Source organism: Crassostrea angulata, chromosome 6 (genome assembly GCF_025612915.1).
Source record: "Crassostrea angulata isolate pt1a10 chromosome 6, ASM2561291v2, whole genome shotgun sequence".
NCBI lineage: Eukaryota > Metazoa > Mollusca > Bivalvia > Ostreida > Ostreidae > Magallana > Magallana angulata.
The window spans coordinates 24,393,767-24,408,289 of NC_069116.1; the positions used below are offsets into that span (position 1 = coordinate 24,393,767).

General features: G+C 33.8%; 1 protein-coding gene across 9 annotated transcripts in view; it reads left to right on the forward strand.

Annotated features, from left to right (window-relative positions):
• The window catches only part of LOC128190379 (b(0,+)-type amino acid transporter 1-like), a 30,079-nt gene extending 16,481 nt beyond the window's left edge, over nucleotides 1-13,598 (forward strand). For 7 of the 9 annotated variants that reach the window (XM_052862406.1, XM_052862414.1, XM_052862409.1 and 4 more), the window contains 13 exons: nucleotides 777-826; nucleotides 2,445-2,654; nucleotides 3,636-3,737; nucleotides 7,932-8,192; nucleotides 8,321-8,446; nucleotides 8,561-8,660; nucleotides 8,788-8,832; nucleotides 9,522-9,645; nucleotides 9,886-9,989; nucleotides 10,394-10,490; nucleotides 10,665-10,814; nucleotides 11,030-11,198; nucleotides 11,828-13,598. In XM_052862406.1, coding sequence (XP_052718366.1) covers nucleotides 777-826; nucleotides 2,445-2,654; nucleotides 3,636-3,737; nucleotides 7,932-8,192; nucleotides 8,321-8,446; nucleotides 8,561-8,660; nucleotides 8,788-8,832; nucleotides 9,522-9,645; nucleotides 9,886-9,989; nucleotides 10,394-10,490; nucleotides 10,665-10,814; nucleotides 11,030-11,198; nucleotides 11,828-11,904 — 1,615 coding nt within the window. In that variant the 3' untranslated portion in view covers nucleotides 11,905-13,598. Of the gene's footprint in view, nucleotides 1-776; nucleotides 827-1,160; nucleotides 1,320-2,073; nucleotides 2,204-2,444; nucleotides 2,655-3,635; nucleotides 3,738-7,931; nucleotides 8,193-8,320; nucleotides 8,447-8,560; nucleotides 8,661-8,787; nucleotides 8,833-9,521; nucleotides 9,646-9,885; nucleotides 9,990-10,393; nucleotides 10,491-10,664; nucleotides 10,815-11,029; nucleotides 11,199-11,827 lie in introns of those variants that run through there. The other 2 variants (XM_052862411.1, XM_052862415.1) reach the window with 2 other exon arrangements.
• The last annotated feature ends 925 nt before the right edge of the window (nucleotides 13,599-14,523 follow it).

Genomic DNA, 14,523 nt, shown 5'->3' on the forward strand with positions numbered 1-14,523 from the left:
TTCTATAGTGATCTCTGATCAGCCATCATCAGGAGCTTTCACCATCGCTTTATGGGAACTCTCCACGGCAAGCCTACTTGCTTATCATGCAAGCATTCCTTCAGGCTCTAACATCCCACAGGAATATTTGTAGTAAATCACAGCACTAGATCTTCTTAATAAATAGATGGGACTTTTTCCATATCTGCTGATCAGTGGCAGATATCGTACATTTTGTTTTTTTGTCGAGCACTCTTCCGATTTTTTTTGTTGTATTTTTTTTTGTTTTTCTGCTTTGATTTATTGCATGTGTTAATAGAGATGTACAGGCCCATTAATTCATCTGAGTACAAAAAAAATGCAAGAAAGCACATTTATGCAAAAAAAACAAAACTTGATCCCCCGAAAATTATGTTTACCAAGCTACTCCTTTCTATTCTGTCAGCTTCAACTTTTTCTTGGCAGGGTATTTTTAAATCCTCTGACCAACCTGCGTGAAAACAGAAGATTTTATAATCGTACAATGAAAGTTCTTTATGATGTTAGCGGTTTAATGTATTAATGATTAGACTTTAATCTTTATGGAGTTGCTAAGCATAATATTTTAAGGAGAGGACTTGATCAGTGTTACATTACTGAATCAAAGAAAGGTTTGCAAATTGCTGGTGCGTTTGAGAAAATATATGTTTGCAATGTAAAATGCTAAATATGTCTTAGAATAAAAGGTAAGATATTGATTTCCTACTGGTGTTAAAAATTTTCTTTAAAAAAAAAATCATATCATTTTTTTTTGGTAGAATCTATACAAGCAAGAAGATGACAAAGAATTCAGAAGCATATAAAAAAGGTAAATCGCTCTTTATCTAGCTATCTAGAGTACAATTGGTCGAATTGGAGAGGAGACGTCTTCTGAATTTGATTATGCAATCATTTCACCCTGATTGGAAAAAAAATCATAATCGATTAAATTTTACAGGGTTGATAATTAGATTAAATGGCTTGACATGCAGTATTCAGTGTGTGGTTTAAAGTTTCCATTTATCTGATAGTTCTCTTGACGTCAAAGAAACCGCTAGGGGTTTAAAACTCATTGATACACAAAATATATTGGCACCCATGAAAAAAAATGTGTATCGAATGATTTTGTTCTTATGCACTAGACCCTATTCAAACAGACAGGTTCATTGTACATTGCTATGACAGAACAGCACTACGTGTGAGCTCAGTTCCTAGCATTTCTTGTCTAGTCGTTGGTAGTGGTATACCTCATATATCTAGGAAGCTTCTAAAAATGCTGCTGGACTTTCTAAGTTTTAAACCACATTCAGACTTCAAGAAAGGTGAGCTTTAGAAATCATAATTCACTGTTTTGATTAACTTTGAAAAAGTTTTGTTGTCTTGCTTTTAGAAAGAGATTGTCTATGACCTTGGTAACAGAATTCAATAACATTGGAAGAACATTACAAAAAAAAGGCTTCTGACACTTTATCTGTAGAATGTAGTAATGAACAGTAATTAGTTTGGGAAATAAGTACAGAGCAATTGTTACAGGGTTCTTGACTCCTACACAAATGTCAGATGACTGTGCTTTGAATGATTGACCACATTGTTGTGTGGCTTCAGTAAACAGGAGCAGATGCCAATGTGTGTTTTTGCAAATATAGTTTTCTCATTGTGAGGTAGCTCATTCTTTGTTTAATCAATGAACATTATGTAACAGAATCTATTCAATTTAATGAAAAAAAATTATGCTCTTTGTTAAAAAAAATGATGCAATTGCATGTTTGTCTTATGCACGCAAGGTTAGGTTAAAAGACTTTTATACCTGTAAATGCAGCAGTTGTAACATGGGAGTAAGGTTGGAGGTTCTTAATTTACTATGAGCACCATCTTTGAGAGACAATTTCATCTATCAGACACAATTTTACGACTTTCTGTGGAATTAATTCTTGCTAAAACTTCTCCGCGCTGTAAACCTGCTATAAATAGATGCATAGCTATTGATGTAAGAACTCGGCTGGCTGCCATAGTGGTAGAGCAGACTGTCGTCATTACATTCTGTTCCTTTTGAGGTGAGGCCAGCAGCAGCAGCTATTTCTGTTGCTTATATTTCAGATCAATGAATTTGTTCTCTGTAAATAATATGGGGTGTATTTGTCAATTGACTTTACAAGAAAATTGGTGATTTAGTATTGAGCTACTGGGATTAATTTCATTCTTTACCGTGAGTAAATCATTAATATACCGGCTAGCAATGATTTATGTGTAGAAGATGGAGAAATTTGATTGGAATATGTTTATCCAATATTTAGTTATTCAGCTAGTAGAAAGATAATGTCCTAAGATTTTATGAATAGTGTTTTATAACTAGAAAAAAAAATCAATGAAAAATGGGAATTTTCCATTTCCTACTCCATGTTTTTTATGTAATGGAAATAGTTACATCCATTTTCAATTTCTTTCAGTTCCATCCACAGACAGTATGCCTCCTCATCAGAATTTGGATGACATGAACGGGAGCCTGGCAAAAGGAAAACTGAGCCATCGTAATGGTTCCCTCAACAACAACCCAGAGGGAAAGGAGGCCCTGAAGGATAGGAACCTTGGCCATGTCAACCTGAAGAAAAGGGTGGGGCTGTTGTCGGGTATCTGCCTCATTGTGGGGACAATGATAGGTCAGTGACACTCCCTCTATTTACTGTAAATGCATGGGTTTTTTTTTTAGTTTTCTTTTTTGATTGATGCCACTCAAAAGAAGAGAGAAAAATTACTATTTTACCTTAAATAATTATTTTATTTTCCCAGTCAGGCTACTGCATGGACCTCTTAAAATTGTAATGAAATAAATTTGTTTTTGCTGTTCAAAAAAAAAAGTTGAAATAGAAAGCATGAAAGAAACAGTCTATGGTGCTTGTTATTCGTCTGAATAAATTACAGATTGCAATAGTGTACGTCAATTGAATACATAGTTAGTTGTTAACAAGATTATAAATAATTACATTGTTTGGTTTGGGTTTTTTTTAAACCTTAAACACATTTTGTTTGAATTGGTTTTGATTTTACAATTTTTAGAATTTTTTTATAAATTTTGTATATTTGAAGTATTTCTAGTCATAAAAATTGTACAAGGTAACAGATGTGTTAAAATAATAGGGAAAAAAATGTGTCAATCAAAAAACAGGTGCACATAAAAATGTATCTGTTTAGAATATTTAAATTGGTTAACTGACAAAAAATGTTTGAAAGTCTAAATATGTTGCACTAGCTGGTACAAATTCATGCACACTTGTAATATGTGTTATTTCAAAGGTCATTGCTCAGATTTGTCATGACATTATTCATGTTAATGTTCCATTTTGATTCACAAATGATTTTGAAATGACATGTATGAACTTATTTTCAATTTGATGCATTTATTTTGGATTTAATATTCATTTAGATTTGATAAATAATTTGTTTGCACAACTAGTTTTAACTGAAAAGCAGTATTGTAAATTAAAGTTAGCGTATAGTTTTTATCATTAGTTGGTCCATCAAAAGGAAAATGTTGTTGATATACCGGTATGTAATAAATATTTTTAAGAGATTGTTATTTCAGGGTTTAAATTTTGATAAATAAGGGCATTGTTTTTATTGTAAATATGTGAATTTTGTAGGATCTGGCATCTTTATTTCCCCTAAAGGCGTGTTAGCAGGAACCGGGTCTGTGGGTCTGAGCCTGCTTGTGTGGGTTGGTTGTGGAATCATCAGTCTGTTTGGTAAGGTCACAGCTTTGTGAGTAAAGGGTAAACATGTAACCATAAATGAAAACCAAAATCAGAATTCCAAAATGTATTATTCATGTAACTGTATATCCAGATGAAATGTATTGTGTAGTTCCTATACTTGATATACCGGTATATAAGAATGCTTTATGCTATTTTATACCTCTGTAAGTGCATGCTTAAAAGGTAAGTGCTATCTAATCTGGAATATGGTGGTTACAGTATATACTAGTACATGTATAAGTTTTTTTTATGTTTTGAATCTATGAATTACTCGAAGTTTATTTAAATTTAAAAAAAATGATGTTTTGTTAGTTTGCATGGGGAAGTTTTTCAACTCCCCGCCATAAAATGTTTTAAAACATGTTTTCTTGCACACAGGTCTACTTGAGCTTCCCCTGGATTGAATGGGATTAAAGACACAATGAGGATGCAGATGTAATACCCCAGACCTGGTGTTCTGTAGAAGCAATCAGTCTGTTTTTTTGCTTAATTTGAAACTGATTCAGGGCTGGTACATGTTCATATGAATGCAGGGTAAAAAGAAATGGCCATTCCATTGGTTTTGCACTTTTTTTTAATACTTATCCCAGGACAATCAAATTGGGATGGGTCGCTTGGAAGTTTTTATGTTTCGTTGCATGCATGCTTAATATATCTTTTAACTCTGCCCAAAAAAAAAACTTAAGGGAATGCTTGAAACTATGGTAAAGAAAAAATAAACCACACACAACCCCAAAACAAGAATGGTCCACCTGAATCAGTTACCGTCCCTCTCCATAATTACTCTTTCCCTTTTTTTCAGGGAAAGGGGCTGTTCCAAAAATTTTAATCAGAAGGAGGGATAAACATGGCTGTTTAATATATGAAACAAAGAAGGGAAGAAAGCTTTTCTGCCCAAAAATTTACCCCCTCCCCCCTCCAACGAATTCCTGTCTGTCTCAAACGAGGGTGTCAGCTTGGGAGCCTCTTCCTGAGGATGACCAATATCTAGGTCACCCTCTGTCAGGGACCATGAACAAGCTGTCAGCCTCCTCCAAGATTGCCCCCTGGCCTGTCTAGCTAGTCTGGTCTTGGGTCCTGACTTAGTTCATCTAGTGGTAGAATGATCAGTTACTGAATGCATGAAACAAAAGATATATACCTGGGACCTGAGCAACCAGCTCTATGTTACTCCAGTCCCAGAAGGCAACACTTTGTAGTCTGTCATCTGCCAGTTTCTGTTCTTTTAATTTGCAGATAATTTATTAATTATTTTTATTAGAAATATATTTTTTACTGTTTATTTTATTTTTTAAAGCAATAATGGCTTTTTTAATAATATTTTTTATTTAATTGACTTGTAAAAACTGTAAAAATGTGGCAAAGGTTATTTATGCTTAGTAGCTTTTCGTGTAGTAATTTTTTTCTTTCTATATAATTATGTAACGTATTATTTTGTATTTTAAAAACTTTTATTTCCTCTTTTAGATGTTTTGAGTTTAAGACATTTTTTTCACCTTTTTAAATCCCAATTTCTACCATTGCTTTGAATCATAGATTAAAGTTTTTTTAATTGAACACTAGATTTTATTAGTGAGACATACTAGGAACTGGCACATGACCATAAGCAAAATCAACAACTTTATATAATCTCATTTTTTCATGTCATTGCTTGTCAGCATGTACCATTTATAATCATATTCATGCAGTTTCTAAGCATCTATCTATCAGCTTTCTTAAGAACTTTTTTAAAAATGTTATCCTTTTTCTATCCATTAAAATCTGTAGAGGAGTATGATAGCTTAAATGCGTTCTTTGTCACTAAAACAGATCACTGCATTGAAAACCAGACAGCTTAAATTATAGATACAATTTTTAGATAAATCACAAAGCCTTGATTGAAAAAAAAAAATTAGAATGCAATCTCGGCTTTTGCTGTACGAGCTTTGAACATGTAGATTGATTTTTTTCCACTGTGTGCATGATAGTTTTAATCCCCAGAGATTATGTTGCTATTTGTCATTTAATCTTTTTGTCAATAACAGAGTATGCGAAAGTAGATAGCCTGTTTACTTATTAATACATTTGATGTTTGTTTACGTAGGTGTGTGTTTTAGGGGGGTTGGGGAATGTTGAATGAAAAATTGTTTGCTTGCTTAATGTTTTTGAAAAGAAATTCAAGGAATATTGGAAAGTTCACACCCTTTTACACCATCACTAAAACCAAAATCATTCGGTCATGAATCAAAATTCCTTAACCTATCACACATGAACAGAGAATTTTAAACTGTGGAAACTGATCATTCTGTCACTTTGTGTAATGTTTGATAATCATGTTCATGGCTGAACCTATAAATAAGGTCATTTATTTTAGATAATAAAAAAAATATGGTTACAGAGAAGGGAAATTGCATTTTAAATTCAGAAGTTCATAAGGGAATTAAAATTTAGAAGATTCTTGTGATAATGATTATGAACATGATTATCAGACTAAGCACTTCCCTTGTGCTTGGCAGGTGCTGTCTTGCCCTCCTGTGTGCATGGAGAGACACTGCAGCACTCGGCTGATATAGGTGACATACATTAGTGCCAGTTAGCCCTCCATTGGTTCTGGTTGGAGAGACCCTCTGGCACATTTTACAAGCTTGCCCAAACTGAGGCTGATGATGTCATAATTGCAGAGTATGATCTGCTCTTCATTTTTTATCAGTAAAATATCATTAAAACCATGTTTCTGAAGGACTGTTGTCCTTTATGTACATATCAAAAAACCAAATTGTGTTTTATCATCCTCACTATCCATTTTCTTCTTCATCAGCTTCAGTCTTGATACCATCCATAAGCATAGGAGTATAGGTGCCATTTTGCCCTCCCGGACATCTTGGAGAGACAAAAATGTCACCTCAAACTTTATTCCCCATGGTCTATTTCCTTTTAAAAACCTTTTTTTTGCTAAGGTTTAAGTAGGCCAGTTAATCCTCCACAGAAAACTTTCTGGAACAGTTCCTTGTAAAGCAGCAGATGATGGGGAAAGCAGAGGCTATGCCGACATCCGATTGCCGACATGTTGTTAATGTTTGATTGAGAAATATGAAATGTGATGAATTATGTTCCAGGAAGGGCTGGTTCCAGAAAGGCCTTCACGGAGAGACATCTGTGGCACATTAGCTTGAAATTTTCTAGGGAAGCCATATATATCCTCCCGGACATCTTGGAGTGACGCATATGGTTTCATTTGTTAACTCTCCTGGGAAATGTCAGACAAAATTGGAAAACAGAAATATACAATGCTGTCATACTTAGAATTTGAAATTAATATAATTGATTTTAGGTTTGAAATTTTGAATCAAAACATTCAAAGATTTATTGATATCAAGAAAAGAATGTAGAATATGATTGGTAAATCAGAACTTTTTATTTGTGAAAAATAAAAATAAACTAACAGAAAACAATTCCAGATTTAGAATTTTTTTCTTAAAGATGCAGTTTTATAAATGTAATCAAGATGCATATCCTTATCAAAATTTAAAGAGACTGAATTTTTCAGGAGACCAGTTAACTTGTTAGGCAGCTTGCCATTTAGTCCTCCACACAACAATATGCTCGCATATTGGAGAGACTACAATGACAAGCTCTTGTTTTGGCTGTAGGAGAACTTGAACCATGTGCCAGGATGCCCTCCGCATGGACTTTGGTCATGGAACAGTCCTATAACTCCCACTGTGCTAATATCACTCAGTCTCAAGCATTCTATTTTCAATGCCACATTCTGTTCTGTTACACGGCCTTTTATTTTTTAGTCTAACTCACGTAATAAACATGTAGTTTTATATTCATTAAGAAAAAAGAAAACCAACAAGATTTTTCCAATCCTTTTACTTTCACACACTCTATAGAAGTATATTGAAACATATGCTATGAATCTGTTTTATTTCGGAATGTATTTTGTTCATGACTTTCTAAAAGCTTACACATATCAAATGCAAAAATAAACCATGTATCAAAGTAGATTCATTCAAAAAAAGTAAGTATTAGCATATAATGCACTCACACTAACTAGCGGTGTAGGCATTGTTTTCTAATTTGATTAAAACACTTCGTATTCTCACTTTACAAAAAAAAACAACCTTAAAGAAAACCTACATAGATATTATATATTAGATATGAAGTCTAAGATTTTTCATTTGCAGTTCTTCTATTTTCCAGGGGCCTTGTCCTATGCAGAGCTTGGCACATTGATTACCAAGTCTGGAGCAGAATATGCGTATCTTCATGAGGCCTTTGGACCATTCCATAAGACCCTGGGCCCCATTCCTGCCTTTCTGTTTGCCTGGACCTCTGTTCTGATCCTGAAGCCTGCGTTATTCGGGGTGGTATCCATGAGCTTTGCTTTGTACACCACTGAGCCTTTCTTTGAGTGTGGACCCCCTGATGTACTTGTCAAAATCGTCTCCATCGTGTGTCTTTGTAAGTGAAAGTTTTACTCAGTGTACAGTGTACCATAGAGAAAAATTACAGTTTGATATATATCTATATATCGTTTTCCCACTGGGCAAATAATTTTTAATACCATAATTTTTTCTCATCTTTTTCAGTGTTTGTATCATCTATCAATTGCTACAGTGTGAAGCTGGCAACAAAGGTACAGAATTTCTTCACAGCAGCAAAATTGATTGCTATTGCTGTTATAACCATAGGGGGATTTGTCTACATGGGAAGAGGTGAGAATGTTCGCTGATTTACTCCAGAAATTTAATCTCGTGTTGAGAAATTTTATTATTACCTTATTTTTTTTTTTTACCAATAGATTGCCTACATATATGTGTATATTACAGGTGAGGTAGAGGAAATTAACACTGGTTTTCAGGATTCTGTGCAGTCACCATCCTTAATAGCATTAGCTTTTTATGATGGACTTTGGGCTTATGATGGATGGTAATTATAAATTATTTTGGAATATTGAAATAAAATGAGTGTATGCTTTTTCAGAAAAGTCTTTTTAAAAATACTGGGGGAAGTGGAAGTAGTATTTAATACTGATTTATTTTGATGATTTTTGCAGGAATAACTTAAATTACATCACCGAAGAAATTCAGAACCCTAGAAGGTACGTATGGGAAGAGAGATAACTCTAATTATTTGTTTTTCAAGACTAATAATCTCTATTTAACACAAAGTTCACTGTAGTCACTGAAAGAAAACAGGGGTTTACTGTAAAGAATAAACAGGTTTAATCATCAGTATTTTATTTGAATTTTATCTGTTCAAATTTTCTAGCCGATGCAATAGGTTGACATGTGATATCTTTCAATTTAAATGTGAACGTCCTCAGTTAATTAAAGATAATTTTCCTTGATAAATTATTTTTCTTTTTTTAAGCATTTAAAAGTTGTTCATGTCCAGAAATTCAGGGTGCATTTTCATGCTATTTTTGGAGTTAAAATATTTGGAATTTTTCTTTTTATAGCTTGCAAAATGCAATTTAATGTGTACACCCGTAGTTGTTATATTTTCAATTAAAACTATATATCCAAATAGAAAAATGTCATATAACACAAAAATATGATTTTGAAATTATGTAGTGAAAATCTTCACATTGCAGAGATAAGAAAAAAATGGAAGATAGGTGGCGTCAGACCTTATGATAAGACACAAATAAATTTGATAGATCTTAATTGTCTGATTCAATCCCAATAACAAAGTTCACATGGATTAAAGGAGGATGTGCTTTAATGAAAGTATAGGACAGTCTATAGACAAAATATAACTGATGGGTGTTTTTGTTGTTGATGACAGGAATCTTCCCCTGGCCATCATGATTGGTATCCCCTTGGTGACGGTGTGTTACCTGTTCACCAACCTGTCCTACCTCACTGTGATGACCCGGGCAGAGCTGCTCCAATCCACCGCTGTCGCCGCGGTTAGTGGTTCAAATCCATTCACAACACACAACATTCGCTTACTTCCTAAAGAAAAGAATTTTCAGCCTTCATTCTGATAATGACTCTGAAATGTTTGAGATTTGTGATAAATACATATCTCAAAGACCCTTATAACTCCATTAAATTCACTTCATTATGGTACATGTATGATCATAAATCAAAAGCATCTTCATATTTTATTCTTAGATACAGAATATGTTCTGTGTTGTTATTTGTAGACCTGGGGAGACAGGGTTTTGGGTGTTGCTGCAGTCTTTATACCTATATCTGTGGCCCTGTCCACATTTGGTGCTGCCAATGGCTCATGTTTTACTGGAGGAAGGTACGGAATTTTAGGATCAAAAGAAATTGCCAACGTATTAAAACACTATACAGTCTCCAAAATAAAATGAATTTCAAAGCTTTTATTAGAGAATATTGTAAACCAACTTGAAGTTATGTCAAATCAAGTGGTTTGAAAACTAGGACAATTTTTTTATGAGCTTCATATTTGAAATTCTCTAATTAAGCTTGAAGCATGATGTAGTACATTTACTTTGTATGTTAATTGGTTTAGCATGCATTAATGGTTCAAAGTAGCAAATATTAGCAACTTTGAGGTACTGCTATTTGTACAGGCAAATAACACAAATGTTACAATCACAAAAATGAAATTTGGTTTCTTATAGCCTGTTATGGACTTTGTGTTCTTTCATTTTTTCATCGAATCACTTTGTTTGTTTGTAGATTAACATTTGTGGCCGCCAGGGAGGGTCATCTACCTCAGGTCCTGTCCTACGTTCATCTGAAGAAGTTCACCCCTCTCCCATCTCTGTTGGTTTCTGTAAGCAGCTTTCTGATAAAAATATCAGCTAACTTCTGGCTATAAGACTGATTAATTGCATAGATAAAAACTAGATAGCGTAAACAGTTCACATACTCTTCAAAGACTGTGATAAATGACGTAGCCGAGTTTCCTTTTATAGTACCTATTGATTGACCTCTCCTTGTTTTGCAGACTTTCCTGGCTGCTTTAATGGTCCTATTGGGAGACATCTTTGCTCTGATTGATTTCTTCAGCTTCACAGCCTGGATGTTTTACGGCAGTACAATGGCAGCATTGTTGGTTCTTAGATACACCATGAAAGATGTTGAGAGACCTTACAAGGTGGGGAAGCTTCTCCTTCATTTGTGTGTACATAGAGATAAGCTTTACATAAAAAGTCATTGATTGTATATAAATATGAGATAATGCATTAATACCGGTATATGCAATATTTTGTCAGAATAAACACTGGCTTTCATGCCTGTTAGGTTCTTTTTACAATTAAGTTATTTGCAAGTTCCTTGTTACCTTTTTAATGTGTGTGTTATTTTTGACAGGTGCCCATTATTCTACCCATAAGTGTTCTCTGTGTGTCCATATACCTAGTGATAGCTCCAATAATCAATGATCCAAGGATCGAGTTCCTGTATGCCTTCATCTTTGTCATCAGTGGCCTAGTATTCTATGTTCCATTTGTAGTAATGAAAAAATCTCTTCCATACACTGGTAAGTATAATTGAAATCTATACAATTCAATTCTACCTAGTAGGGGGGGGGGGGTGTTATGAAATACTCAGATATTCCAGTCAGAGTTACCTTTCTTATCAGAGACTTGAAATATAGGTTGCACAGCACTATTAATTTTTACTGTATATTCTTACCAAAATTACGCAACTTTAGATACGGGTAGCAAGTTTAAAACAAACTTCTGGGAAAATTACTCTTTACAACTTTTAAAACAATTGTTCCTAACCAATTTAGTAGCAAAAAACACACAGCCATCCACAAAGGCACGAGAGTTTGTTTACATCAAAGTTACACATGTGCTTGAAAATCATGTCCGAGCCTTTCACCCCCCTGCCTAAACAACTGGCATCAAAAATTCAAGTGACCTCGTATTTTTACAAAGGTGGGAAAATCAGGCAATTTACACGTTGTTTTTTATCTCATAAAAAAAGTACAGTCCCTGTCGCTGGCGGAAAACTCCTAAAAATGAAGGGGAATTCGGGAATTATTTTCACTCAGCCATGTTTTGACGTGAACCTTCGGAAAAATAGTGTTGTGATACCTATATTAAAAAACTCGCACGTTTGTATTTTTTCGCGGTTTTTTAAATTAATTGTTTTCTCTTTTAGACACTGTGACTAAATTCATCCAGTTGGTCTTATGGTGTGCACCTAGCAAGTATGAATCTGAAATCATCGCAGACTGATGGAGTCCATCAGAGATTATAGCTTTATCTTATTATATTGTTACTGTGATATTGTGCTATTATGATACATTGATATGAACATGTGTTAATGTATATTTTATACCTTATCATGTTGAAATTTCAGTGTAAATGTTTTTCACAGAGCAGCATGTATAGATATTTTATAAATTATGTATGTTTAAAAAAATTAAGAAAGAAAGAAAACTATTGTTCAAGTGTCAAATATATTTATAATTTATTTTTTTTCTTTATGTGGATGCGTCAACAAAAACCTAATTGTTATATCTATAGATTTTTATTTATTTTTGTTGACTGAGTGCTATAAAATCTGTTATTATTATTATAATTATAGAACTGTTGAGTTTTTGTAATAAATGTGAAGAATTGACAGTGTACACGTATTTACATATAGTATGTATAGTACAGTTTGTTTACAGACTTTAGCATTACAGTTGACTGTGTATATGTATAAACATGCAGGTATAGTACAGTTTGTTCACAGACTTTAGCATTACAGTTGACTGTGTATATGTATAAACATGCAGGTATAGTACAGTTTGTTTACAGAGATCAGCATTACATGGTCTGCGGTTTTAGTTTAGTATTACATCGAGTATCAAGTATTGTCGATACAATGTACATTCCATATAGAATCAAGGAATCTGTTCAAACCTATCAAAGTCTGCTTTAATGAGGTTTTCTTTCTTTGTGCGTTTTGTCTAATGGTCGCTGTGGAACTTTCTCTTGCTGCAAAGACTTGTGTTCCTTTTATATGTGTAGCCATTGTTTGGGTATTACTAGATGTGCCAAAATAATTACAGCTTATTCTACCCAGCATTACAGACCAACTTGTCTGGAGACGTACCCGTCTTTGGACAAACAGTTTTGCATGTATTAGTGTGAGAGGGAGTGAGCTTTGTATACTATGTATATCTGATTTTATTTTCTATTCTGAAAACTGCACAGTGTGTTTTAGTTTTTGATTTATTTTATTGTTTGTCAGCATTTCAGTTGCTTTCACCTGGTTTCCCAATGTCCATATACCAATGGTGTGAGAACATTTGTTTACACCAAAGTGTTATTTATTTCCCATCAGATATGAACATATAGTAAATGTAGTTTTTATTCTCTGTAGCAGAGTATGTAAAGCTATTTCAGCATGTAAAAGTATTACATATACACAAACCATAAAATTTACTTTTCATATGCATCTGATTTATCTATCTACACATACCCACTTAGGTTGTTGTTACTAACATGAATAGAACCCCTCCCCCCTTTCATCTTCAGAAGTTTCAGGGCTTTTATTTTTCAATGTAGATAAACTGGTCAGTGTATAGAAACAAAGTTGTATTTCATCAATAGTGTTAAAGGGAAATAGAAATGCTGGTAAGAATGATTGGTTTACATGTATATTATAACAATAAGACATCAAACCGTTTTATACATTCAAGTCCTATATCTATGTCACTATGTTAGCGTTGTGTAGGTGAAGTGACAGTTTTCAGTGATAAGGCCAGTTATGGTCTGTTCCCATCTTATTTTGAAATGTTTCAGTGTAAACTTTTATTGTAACACATCAATTTTTGTTCATTGGTAAATGTTTTATGTTTTGCGTGACTGTTGATTCTAATCTGGTTTATGCAAACGTGTGTAAACACACAGATCTCAATAAATGGTACTGCAGCCTAGAAGATGTTAGTCGTCTTTATTCATTGACTATGCAGGAATCCACCATGTGTGATGTTTATTTATTGAAACAGTTTGTCTGTGGACCAATTGCTCAAGGAAAACTTTAAAAAGTCGAGGTCAAGGTCACAAACTTTTTCTATTTGAGGGTGAGAGTGAGGGTTACACTGATATATATGCGAATTTTATAGATAATTGAGGTGTCACAAAAGTTATCTTCACCTGAAGTGTTTCGAAATGAAAATCACATTTGGTGTAAGAATTTAATTATCACATGGAAGCATCCACGCCCCCAGTACTTCACAGCATATTGATACGTTAGAGCACTGGTTAAACCGTTTTACAGCTGAGCATACCAATTATCCTCCTGGTTTTGCAACAAGAAAGCACCCCTCATTTGAATAGTTTGTTTACGTTGAGAGCAAGTAAAATAGTCTACGTGCCATCTGACTATCGTTATTGAATACATGTATGAAGTAGGTTGATTTTAAAGTTGCGACAATTGGGCTGTTAAAAATTAACAAACTACAGGACATTTTTATCCAGTGAGTTTTGAATTAATTACCAAAAATGTAAAAAGTATTTATTTTTCTTAGAGCTTCAAAAGAAAACAAATTGAAATACACAGAGGAGCCACTGACAAACCAACAGAACAGACATTGAGTCTGCTCTAAGGCCAGACAATCGTGGGTTTAGTCACGACATCGATACGATTTATGTCAATAAAATCGATTTAGCGAAATTTTTGCAAGGAAATTCATACAAAAAATCTCCAATCTTAATTTACCTTTGAAGTCTAAAACCTCCAAAGGATACGAAAACTGAGTATAATGAAATGTCGCCCAGAAAGCAGCAAGTGATGAATGGAGATGAAATAAACAGCCGCAACAATACATCCTTTTTTGACGACACTTCCGCGGGCTTACTCGT